Genomic DNA, 12830 nt, shown 5'->3' on the forward strand with positions numbered 1-12830 from the left:
ATGGCCATCACGGACGTCCGTGATTCCTAAAGAAAATGTTGTGATTCCGTGGTTCGATGGCATGTCATGGTTTTTATATTTTACCAAAAGATCAATCCTAATTCTGTGTAGGGGTTGTCAATTAAGATGGTTTTTATCTCGTTTGTGTTGAATTTTATGTGGATAAAAACTATACAATTATTTGTTTACTTATAATAATTGTATTTTAACAACGTATTTGTTTCTGAACGCTTCTGTTATCATATATTTATTCGTTTCTGAACGTTTTTGGTTTGAGCTTGGCTCCAAAGATGAAAAACACTAGAAGGTCTCAGGTTCAAATCCAATGAAGAATAAAAATCTATTTGTGGCCATGGAGGTTCAAATGCGATGACTCCGGGCTATGATCGTTCTGGGATTAGTCGGCTCGCATAGCGGGTTGGATATCCAGGTTAATAAAAAAAATGAGGGAAGAAACGAATAAACGAAAGAAGAAAGAAAGCAAACAACTTGTTAGAAGTCGTACGAAGGGATCAACGTTTTTATGTCACCAACTACTTCATTCATACCAAAAGATACATCACCTATCAAGTATCAATATCCATAACCCTAGACTTGTCCCACTACATTTACGGACCGTTTACCAAACGCTTACCCAGGTAAGCGCCTTGACACGTAACATTACCTCACCGCATGAATATGGTAAATACCAAGAATCTTATCCGGTAAGAGCGAGACAAAGACCAAGAGCCTTACCCGGTAAGTGAAGACGACGACTCTTACCACGGTAAGCGCTTACCGGGTAAATTGTTGCATACGATGTCGTTTTGGTGAACTAAAATCTTACTCGGTAAGTAAATAATAGTGCTAAATTTTACCGGTAACTATTTACAGGATAAGTGTTTAGTAAACAGCCCATTAGTTAACGAATTGGTTTTTAAACATGCTCCAAACTTTTTGGGCCTAGATTTATACATCAAACATCAACAAAAATATTTTTCTCATTTTATCATTTAAAATATTTTTATTATTTTAATTGATAAGATCTTTAATATAATATGATTTTTTATTTTATTTTATTTATTACTCATTTTAGACGATCTATGTTTTAGTACTGGTGTAATAGTAACCTTTGCCAGGTCAGATTACAGTTTTTCTAAAATTGTTAGAACATCCACATTTTAGTTTATCATTATATAATTATAGTTGTATTATTATTATCTATACTATATTATAAAACATTTGATAAAAACTCTTAAGAACCATTTTTTATGCATGAAATACTGTTTATTGACGCATATTACTTAAAATTCAAAATTACAAGTAATTTTGCATAAATACAATTAACTTATTAAAACTATATTTTTAAATTTGTGTAACTAATTGTAGATAAACATAATCAAATACATGATAAACATTTATTTTTAAAATATAGAAAATCTAAATTATAATTAAGATAATGATTGAGTTTTAACAGAATGTTTAATTATTATCTTTATAAAAAAGTTATATTATTAAACAAAAAATAAATTACTTTGTTATTAAATCTAAATTAACGTATAATAAAAAATTGAATTAAAGAAGTTACACAAAAAAAAAACGAGAATTATTAAATAGTTAATTTTATACTAATATCGATTTTTTTTTTCAAATTTATATTTCATTCAAAAAAATTAATTATTAGTTAATTTTATGAAAAATTAAACATGATTTTCAAAAATAAGTTGTAACTTAAATTTTAAAAGCTTTTTACAAAGGTGCGTATAAACTGTAATAACTTGTAACCTTAATTTTAAGATATCTGCATTAATAAATCGTATGTAATGCTTAAATATCTGTATTAAAAATTGAAGTCAAATGCTTTATAATATGATATAAACATATAAAATTATATTCATATTCTAATTAAAAATGATGTATAAATTGAAATGTCATAATCTTGTAATTTTGTTCATTTTAACATACAAAAATATGTTGTTAGATTTGTAAAAACATATCTTTTGTAACTTAGAAATTCATAATACTAATATTTTAAAATAAACTAAAAATAAAACTAAAACTAGAGTAAGTTACCTTTTTAGTCCTTATGGTTTGTTAAAAACTACAATTTTTGTCCTTATGGTTTAGATATTAGGCTTTTCATCCCTATAGTATATAAATCATTGTTATTTTCGTTCTTATAATTTATAATTTATTGTTATTTCAATTCTTATGATTTACAAATCTTTACATAAGACGAAAATCACAATTTTGAAACCACAAGGACGAATATTAAAATTTTTAACAAACTATAAGAACCAAAAATGTAATTTACTTCTAAAACTATGTAGAAACATTAGACTACATTGCACATATCTTTTACATAAATTGATTATGAAAATAAATAAAAAGGTGAATATCATAGAATAAGAAGTATCCGCGCAATGCAGCGCGATATATTTTCATTTTAATGTCTCGTTTTATTTTTTGACTTTGTTGATATAATACAGTTTATGTGGTTTGAGAAAGACGGTGTTTTTACTTTGGGAATAATCTAAAAAAAACCAATGAACTTTAATGTTTGGAATGATTAAGTATTTGAACATTCCAAAACCTGTTAAATAAATCCTTGGACTTTTTAAAACTTGTTATATACATCCTTATGAACTATAAAACTGATTAATGTGATAAAATAAGGGGAAAAACCTGTAAAAAAGCCAATGAACTTTCATATTTTCAGCAATTAAGTCTCTAAACAATTTTTGAACCAAAAAATAACTTACATATATAAAATCAAACAAATATACCAAAAAAGTACCTACATTTAAAAAAGATTATTGATGAAATATATTTTTATTAAAAATAAAAAATATTTTGTCAGTGATTTTCCAAATTAAAAAAAAATAAAAAAAATATTAAAAAGTATTACTGGGTATACTTTTTTAATTAAAAATAAAATATATTATGCATATCACATCTTAAATTAAAAAAATTACTGATAAGATTTATTTTACTTAAAAATAAAAATATATTTTATTTTTAATTAAAATAAATTTCATCAGTAATCATTTTTAAATATATTTTTTATTTTTTTAGTTTGAAAAATCATTGAGAGAATACACTTTATTTTTAATTAAAATAAATTTTATCAATAATATTTTTTAAATGTAAGTAATTTTTTCGTAAATATAAGTATTTTTTTGGTATATTTGTTTAAATTTATAGATCTAAGTATTTTTTTTTTGTTCAAAAAATATTTAGAGACTTAATCGTTCAAAATATAAAAGTCTATTGACTTTTTTTCAAACTTTTTTCATTATTTTATCACATTAACCAGTTATATAGGTAATAAGGATGTATGTAACAGGTTTTAGAAAGTCCAATGAGTTATTTAACATGTTTTGAAATGTTCAAATACTTATTTGTTCCAAAAATTGTCCAACGACTTAATTATTCCAAACATTAAAGTCAATTGAGTTTTTTTTAGAGTTTTCCCTTTTACTTATGAATAAAAATAAATTTGAAGATGTCATTAAAAATTGAAAAAATACATCGATCTTAATGTCAAATTAACTATTTAAAAGCTCTCTTTTATGTACAATTTTTTAATTCAAATTTTTATTATATATAAATAGATCTAATAGCGAAGTAATTTATTTTTGACTTAGCACTCTAATTTTTATAAAGATAATAATTATCCTAATTATATTTTAAATTTTTTATATTTAAAATAAGATGTTTATCCTATATTTAATTATGTTTATCTGCAGTTAGTTATACGGATTTAAAAATAAAGTTTTAATAAGTTGTACTTACACACAATTTAATTGTAATCTTAAATTTTAAGTAATATGCATTAATAAACAATACTTTATGCATAAATAATGGTTTTTAAGAGTTTTTGTCAAATATTTTATAATATAGTATAGATATAAAAAACAAATTTAAATTTAATAATCGTTATAACAATAATAATTATTATTAATATATAAAAATAAAAAGATTAAATGCACGAATTAACAACTTACTTTTATAAATTTGATTATCTTAGTATTATACTTTTGCTTTTTCTTATTACATCAATATGCATTTAAATAACATGTTACCTTTTAAAACAGTTAATCCCGTTTTTTTTTACTTACTTAACTTAAATGAGATGATATAAATGATACGACCTAAAAAAAAAAAACCTCTTTCAATTTATTTTTAATGGTTTTTTCACTTTTCCCTTCAACCATTTGAAAAAAACATTTCAAATTTTTAATTTTTCCTTATTACATTGTATACAAATTAAATATCCTAGAGTAAAATATTGCTTAAATAAATTGATATATTATTTTTGAGATAACTATTTTATTTATAAATCATATAAAATATGTAATACTTCTTATTTTATTTTGTTCAAAAAATACATATCTTTTAATGGTTTTTTAAGTATTTTATTTATAAACCTGGGAGCAGTTCCAGGTTCGTAGTATAGATTTAACTTGTTATATTTTTGCTAGTTTTATTTGAATGTAAGAATCGATTAAACTTTTATGTACATAGCTTTTACACTTGGGATCGGACTTTTGACGCCAAGGTTCAGGAGATTTGAGAGAGAAAGTCGGCAAAATCGTATAATGATAATTTTCATGCCACGAGGGAGAAAGCTACAGAGAAAGCAAAGAATACGTATCACAGTTATGATGAAAGAGACTCGCACTGGGGTATGAATGTCTTGAAGGACTTCCCCCCCACTTGGATCTCTCCAGATGTATGGAACCAAATGGTAGATATTTGGAGCATTGATCGTTGGAAGGTTGTTTCCGACGTAGCACACAAGAACCATGATAGCCAAGTTGTGTTCCGCAACGTTGGATCGATCTCATTTTCTGAGCATGGTGCTCGCTTGGTAGGACCTAAAAACCTATTTTAGTAACTTGATTTTTAGTATGTTAAAAATACACATGTTTGTATTATTTGACCTTTGTAGACGCAAGCAAAATATGGCGTGCCACCGACAGTTGTGGAAGTGTGTGATTACACACATAAAAAGAGGTCAAGTGAAGGGGACATGTTTATAGATTCTGGGGGATACGTGACATCTATGTGTAGCCAGGTCGTGGTAAGTATTTATCTACTTTAATGTTTATAATTGGGTAACTATATATCTAGTTTGGGTTGTCATTTGTTGAAGCAAACATTAGATAATTTAAGTTAGAAATTCCGTATGTATCACTATTTAGTTTGGACTGTCATTTGTTGGACAAATGTTAGAATTGTTTTGACTGGAAACGTCCCATTTACAGTTGCTATATTGTTCAAATTGACTTGTAGTATTTTTTAAACCACAGGGTGATTATTCATCGAGTCTCACACAAAAGTAGGGCGATGATCCCTCCACCTATCCCATATTTGAAACAAATTTGTGGAGCAGATGGTTGGGGGAAGTAAGAAAGTTTGAATTTTGATACAACCAAGATCCCAAATGGGTCTTCACCGGGAGATCCACATAAGGAGGTTCATCGTTTTCTGATAGTCTGATGTGTACCTCTTTTCCTTTGATGATGTTCATCTATTTCATATAGAATTCGTATTAAAAATATTCTAACGTTTTTTTATTTTATAGGAAATTCACGTCTTAAGGGCCCAACTTAGAGATTTACAGAAGAAAACGAGCGCCAATGGGGGAGGAGGAGCTTCAGCTGGCGGAGGAGGAGCAACATCGGTGGGTGTTGGATGAGAGACGGAAGATACAGTATGAAGAGATGACTGCTTTAGTCAAGATGCTCAGTCAATCTCAACAGTTCCCGCCCACACAGTAATGAATATTTGTTTCCTTTGGAACAATTAGTATAAGAACGATTAGTATTGGAACAATTTAGTTTTTATTTGGAACAATTGTGTGCTATTTTGGTTGGACAATTGTATTGGTCATTTCCTGTTTTTAGTTTAATGTATGATATTTAACGGCATTTCATGTATGTAACATATTTTTTTCCCATACTTACAGGATTTATAGATTTTTTATAAAAATAGGAAATACATTTTCTGAACTGGGTGATTTAAGTTAGGCCTTAGAATGAAAGAAAATTTCGAGTTTTATCTTCGAAACCATTGGAAGGGGTAGTGTTTAATTCGATGCAAGAAGAACCTCTCCGGCGGATTACAAGTGTCCAAATCTGCCGAAAATATTAAAATTTTAATTTAATTTCCGGGCGGTAAAATTATCGACAGATATTTATGCCGGTAATTTAATTCGAAAAAAATTAATTTTGAAAAAAATAATAATTTTTACAAAAAAATTAATGGTCACCGGCGGAATATTTCACCGGAGTTATTAATCCGATTAATAATATCTTTAATTTAATTAAGATTTTTAAATAAATTCAAAAAATAAAGTGGCACACTTTTGGAGGCTGTAATCCACCGGAAAACCAAGCATCCGTTAGTAAAATAATCATCGGTGCAATTTTTTTCGACATGCCAAATCTACTGGAAATTCGCCGAAAACCCTGTTTTCCGATGGATTTCCGACGGATTTGACCGTCGGAAAAAGTCCTTCATTTGGTAGTGAATTTACTCTTTCGGGGGATGTTTGGTTCAGATAATGGAATTTGATGGAATTGGAATGAATTTCATAAAATTTGACCACGTATTTGGTTGGTAGGAATTAGAATGAAATCTCTCAAAATAATTGGAACAACCGTCTTTATTTGGACTATCCCACCCATCGCCCCAGCTACATCCTACCAAACACCATGTCATTATTATCTTCGTCACAACTATCACCCTGCCCAAACCCTTGCCCCACCACCCGTGCCCCCACCATGTCACTAGTGGTGGGTTGGAGTAGGGTAAGGTGGGTGGTAGGGTGGGTAAGGGTAGATGGCGGGATGGTAGATATGACGACAACAATAGTGGCATCGTAGGTTAGGGTAGGGTGAGGTGCAGGTGAGTGGCGGTTGTGAAGACGACAATATGGTGTGGGGGTGGTAGGTTAAGTTAGGGGAGGAGTGGGGTGAGGCGGCAGGGCGATGGAGATGGGTGGTGGGGTGGTAGCTATGACGACGAAAGTGGTGGATGGTGGTCGGGTGGCTGGGTATGACGACGATAGTAGTGGCATGATAGTCAGTGGTGGGTTAGGGGTGACTGGTAGTAGTAGTATAATGGTCGTAGTAGAGATGTGAAGTGAGTGACAAAGGGTGGGTGGTGATGACAACATTAGTGGCATAGTGGTTAGTTGTGGGGTAGGGCGGGTAGCGACGACAGTAACGGTGTGGTGGTGGTGAAGGGTTAGGGGTGGGTCAATGACGGACAACAGTAATATGGTCATGGTGAGTGATGATGGAATTCAATTCCTTCCATTATGCTAAGGAATGATGAATTCATTATTTGTAGAATTCAATGAAATTTGAAGGATTTCATCTATTTTAAAAAATGAACCAAACAAAAGAATTAGAATTTGGTCAAAAGAATTTGTCATTCCAATTCCATCAAAATTTTTTGAATTTCATGAACCAGACGTCCCTTAATTATCATTAGAGTTGACACGTTGATAGTTTTTTCACTTGTACTTTATGAAAACCAAACTCTATTTATCTTTAAGAAAACAACTATCATCATAAATATTAATTTCACTAAAACAATGAATTTGTACAACTTAATTTCTTCTATTTGTTCTTAAAAGTTCTTTTTTATAAATGGGTGTATATAATTCCCTTGTGTTTTTCTCATCTTGTATCGATTATTATACAAGAAGGATCTGGAACAGATAACGTAACAAATGAGCTATTTACAGAACTACCTAAACACGAAAAATGAACAGAACATGTTAGCTTTAAGTGGCCATAACTATTGATTCTGACTGTATTATTAAGGCCCACAACTGGTATCGAAAAGGTCTTGACGATCCACACACCTTAATCAACACCACTTTTGCCGACTGTTGGGGTCCAAAACCCATAATTTAATGTTCGGATATCAAAATCCCACTAGCTTTAGATATTTCTGCAATATTCTTTCAATTTTATTAATGTAAATCATATGAACATAAAAAAATCAAGACCGTCAATCATAGAATTTTTTTATTAAAATGACGTATCTATGTTATGCTAGAATGTATCTAATATGCTTAATTCCGTCATAATATAATCTACTTATTTGATTCGATCGATGTGATATATTCTTTTATCACACGTAGCCATTTCAGTTGTTCATTCTATTTGTCGACTCCGAGATCGCAAACCTTTTAAAAGTTCAATCAAAACCTTGGAAAGTTAGTAAAGAGATAAAAGACTGACGGACGTCCGTACTATGGTGATAAGAGGAGTACATCGCTCTTGATGTGGTCTGGCGTTACATATACATATATATATATATATATATATATATATATATATTATAATAGAAGCATTAAATTCCATAAATTAATTAACGCAAGCAAATAAATAAGTGGGAGCTACAGATTGCATTGGGATGAGATTACTTTTTACAAGTGTATAATATACACATGGCATTAGAAGCTCGATGGTGAATGCTATACAACAAAAGCTGGCTAGCTCATCAGAAACTATATAAGGCCAACACACCCTCAAAGTCCAGGACCAGGACCAGTACCAGGACCATGCCAGGACAACATAATACTACACCCACCCCATGTACATGCACAAAAAACAGTGTAAATGTCACACATTTACATACATATCACACACACATATACATATATGTATCTTTATATGTATATATAATTGTTATTTTTGGTTGATAATAACCCCATTGTCGGGTTTGAGCTATGTCGATCGACACGTTATTTTTTTTAATTGAAACTTGCATGATTTCGTACATCAGTTCTCCTTCCTGTACGTTCATGCTATATATATTAATTAGAATGGAGTAACTAGCTATTAATTCAATGGATCATAGCGTCCGGAAATGAAGACGTGTCATCTAACACATAAGGGATAGGTCAAATCCCCAACCCGACGTTAGCTATAAATCAATCACGTCGTTATACTTCAATGCGGATCAGTAAGTTTTCCATTCAATCGTAACCACAATGTATAACGTCTTTTTCTTCAACACAAACGTGCAAGATTCGAACTTTTTTTTTTTATTAACTTGTATATCCAACTAATCACAGGACGACCACCTGCTTTGCAGATAACCCGGAGTCACTGCATTTGAACCGCCGTGGCCATAAGGGGATTTTTATTCCTCCTTGGATTTGAACATGTGACCTCTTGTTACTTTTGACCTTTAGAGCCAAACTCAAACTAACCAGGCACCACCCTTGCGGTTCAAGATTCGAACTTTTGAGGGCGGTATGTACTCTGATTAATTAATCGCATAATTGAATATTTAATGTTTAAGAGTAATTACTTAAAGTAATTAGTTTAAGCAATGATTAGTATTGGTTGAAAAAAGTGAGGTTTTTAAAGTAACCTCCACTTCTAAATCTAAAACCCTAGGAATTGAAGCTTCTTTCAATTTGGAGGAGAAAGATTACTAGAAGTAGGTGCTATAATTAATTAATTAGCCAAATGAGTTGGTTTTCTATCTTTTTCCAATAATGCTTATGATGGTCCTCTTCTAAATTAACTTATTTTTGAAGGGTTTTAATTACAATATGTGAGAAACCCTAGCTAGAAGATGATCATCAATTAGCTGCATCTGTGTTATCCTGTACTAGAAACCCTTCCATGGCAGACAGCTTTATTTGTTAACTTCATTTCAAACTACACCCTCCAAATCATACTTCATAGTTATCCTTTCTCTTCTTGTCTCATCTCTGTGATTCTTGTTTGTTTTGTTTTAAGAAATACATGGCTAGATCAGTAGCTGCTACATAGATGTGATCGTATATATCTATATATATACATCTATCTGTTATCTTGTACAAAGTTTGTAGCAATGAATTTTATGGGAAAGAGTGACGACGACGGTGGTAATGGTGGTAGACAGCAACGAGAAGAAGATTACTCTTTTTGGGAAGATGAAGAAGAAAAAGGAAAACCACCACCAACGGCAGATAGGTTATTCTCTTCTTCTGTTTCTGATCATCATCAGCACAGCCGCCACCAACCGCAAGAAAAATCTTTTCTTTCTCCGCCGCCCTACCACCACCACCACTGTGGCGGTGGTTGGCTGTTGGATGGTCATAGCCAAGGAGGTGAACCCTCATCAAGATTTGATCCGATGACGGTGGATTCATCTTTAGTCTCAGTGACGCCTGTTGCCGGTGATGGTGATGGTGATGGTGACGGTGGCGCCCATGGTCGTCATGAGGAGGAAGAATCTTCAGGGACGGAGGTGGAGAGAGAGCACATGTTTGATAAAGCGGTGACTCCCAGTGACGTTGGGAAGCTGAATCGGCTTGTGATTCCCAAACAGCACGCCGAGAGGTATTTCCCACTGGATTCCTCCACTAACGATAAGGGACTCCTGCTTAACTTCGAGGACAGAAATGGAAAGCTATGGAGGTTCCGGTACTCCTACTGGAATAGCAGCCAGAGCTACGTCATGACCAAGGGTTGGAGCCGCTTTGTTAAAGAAAAGAAACTTGATGCCGGAGATGTCGTTTCTTTCCAACGGGGAGTTGGTGTCACCGGAAAAGATCGGTTGTTCATAGACTGGAGGCGCCGCTTAGATGCCTCCATTAATCCACCGCCATATCAGTTATCATCATCATCATCATCTAATCTTTCTTTTCCGTTGATTTCTCATCAGAACTTTCCTTTCCACACCAGGAACAGTAATATCAACACTCACCCATGGAATCCACTCGTCTTGCAATCTCATCCAGCACTGCCATGGAGGAACCCTAATTTGATGCTACCGCCCACCAACAGCTACCCCTCCTCCTCCTACACCCGTGGCAGCCCTTATGGCAGCGTAGTGAACGTGAATAAAAATGGTTCAAGATCCGTTATCTATTTTGGACCAGATGGATGTAGAAGCCCACAACAGCAGATTCAGATGATGCAAATGCAACAAAGAAGAGGGTTTGGGGTTGGGATTGGGATTGATCCACCACCACCACCACCAACGGCGGCTGTGGCAGCATCACCAACTCCACCGGCTGTAATCTTAGAATCGTTGCCACAGGTTCATGGGAAAGCATCTGGTAAACGACTCCGGCTATTTGGGGTTAACATGGATTGCCCCTTCACAGAAGAAGATGATCAAGACTACGAACCCCCAAGTGAATTGAACCCCACCACCACCAATTGCGATCATAATCGTTCTCCGCCTCTAATTCCTCCATCCATATCATCATCTTCTACCATTCCTTACCTGCAGTTGAGGCCACATGGAGGAGGAACCGAATATAATCAGAGTACGATATTATCATCATCTTCTTCTGCTCATGCTTTCAACATAGTCTCCAAATCAACAGCTTCTACTAATATGCCCTTGGATTTGGATATCTGACACCAATTATTCGTCTGTCAATAACATATATATATATATATATATATATATCAAGAGGGATTTTGCATATATAGCTAATTTGCCTAGAGATGGCTTGTTCACAATACATCTGAGGAGCAAACTGTGTACCGTATTATAGATCAAGTTTTGGAAACATCGTAGCTGATCGAAAACGCCCAATGAAAATAAGCATCGGGATGAATCGATCAGCACCCACAAATTCGAAAATGTTGAAGCTCAAACCCAATAAAAATTGCTTAGGCTTACTACCAGAATTTACAGGAAAAGAAAGAAAAAGCAGGAATGACATCAGCTATTCAAAGCTGCAATGGTTTCAAGTTTTTCTGTACTTCATCAGAGTTCCTTTCATGTAAAATTTTCCAGTAAAATGCATTTATGGAATTACTACTACTTACTATTACCATTACTATGCTTATTGATTCATAATTAACCCTGATTAACCACCCTTTAATTGGTTGATTTTCAAAATCTTCAATCTCATATGTAATTGATTTCACTTCGGGAGGTTTAATTAATTTCCTCCATCCTTAATTATCAAATGATACTCAACTAATTACATTACATAAATATACAAAATACTAATCAGATCTTATAAAGAACACTACAGCTTTTTCATTAAGTTCCAGGGATCTGATTGATTCTCTAATAATTAATGAATTCCAGGAATATTTGCAGGTATTAATTGTTGGTTTAACGAATTTCTAGTGCTTGTTTGGAGTTCATTGCATCCATTCGATATGATGTAGTCTTGGTAACATGAACTAACTATAGTTAATATATATATATATATATATATATATACAACACACACACACAGACATATATATATATATATATAATCTTGTTGAAGGAATTGAAAAAGACGACAGAAGGGTGCAGACTTTTATCCTTAAGAGAGTACAATATGTGAAGAAGAATGATGGAAGATGAACAATGAATGAGGGTTTCTTTGTCTTTCCTTTATTTATTACCTTTTGTAGGTGTGTTGCTCTTGTCGCTGCCACTGCCACCACTCTGCCACATCTCCATTGGAGTAGCTCCCTCTTTGCAGGTACTTTTCTTCTTCTTCATCTGCATCTTCATCATCTTCTTCTCTGTCTTCCTGCCACAATACAGAAAAAAAGGGTTCCTGTGAATGTGTCATTTTGTATTGCTTGTTAGACATCTTATAAATAATCAACAAGAGATGCCCACAACTTGGTGGGTGTCTGTCTTCATGCACCAAACAAACTCATATTCCTATTGATTTCTTGTAGGGTTTATTACATTTTGTTGTAGCCATGTGAAATTTTAGGGTTCTAAATCACAAATATGGTTTTTAACACATGTTGGATTTTGACATAACACATGTAATATGATTCTAAGTATATATAATTTTATGATCATAATTATACATACTTAATTTGTTTTATATAGGATCAAATTGTAGAACTCAT

At 32.6% G+C, this 12830-nt stretch overlaps 1 protein-coding gene across 1 annotated transcript; it reads left to right on the top strand.

Annotated features, from left to right (window-relative positions):
• The first annotated feature begins 9852 nt into the window (after positions 1-9852).
• LOC112529594 (B3 domain-containing protein Os03g0120900-like) lies at positions 9853-11373 on the top strand. The gene has a single exon (XM_025140917.1). The coding sequence runs from the start codon at positions 9853-9855 to the stop codon at positions 11371-11373; it is 1521 nt and encodes a 506-aa protein (XP_024996685.1).
• The last annotated feature ends 1457 nt before the right edge of the window (positions 11374-12830 follow it).

Source organism: Cynara cardunculus (genome assembly GCF_001531365.2).
Source record: "Cynara cardunculus var. scolymus isolate 2C chromosome LG 16, CcrdV1, whole genome shotgun sequence".
NCBI classification, from domain to species: domain Eukaryota; kingdom Viridiplantae; phylum Streptophyta; class Magnoliopsida; order Asterales; family Asteraceae; genus Cynara; species Cynara cardunculus.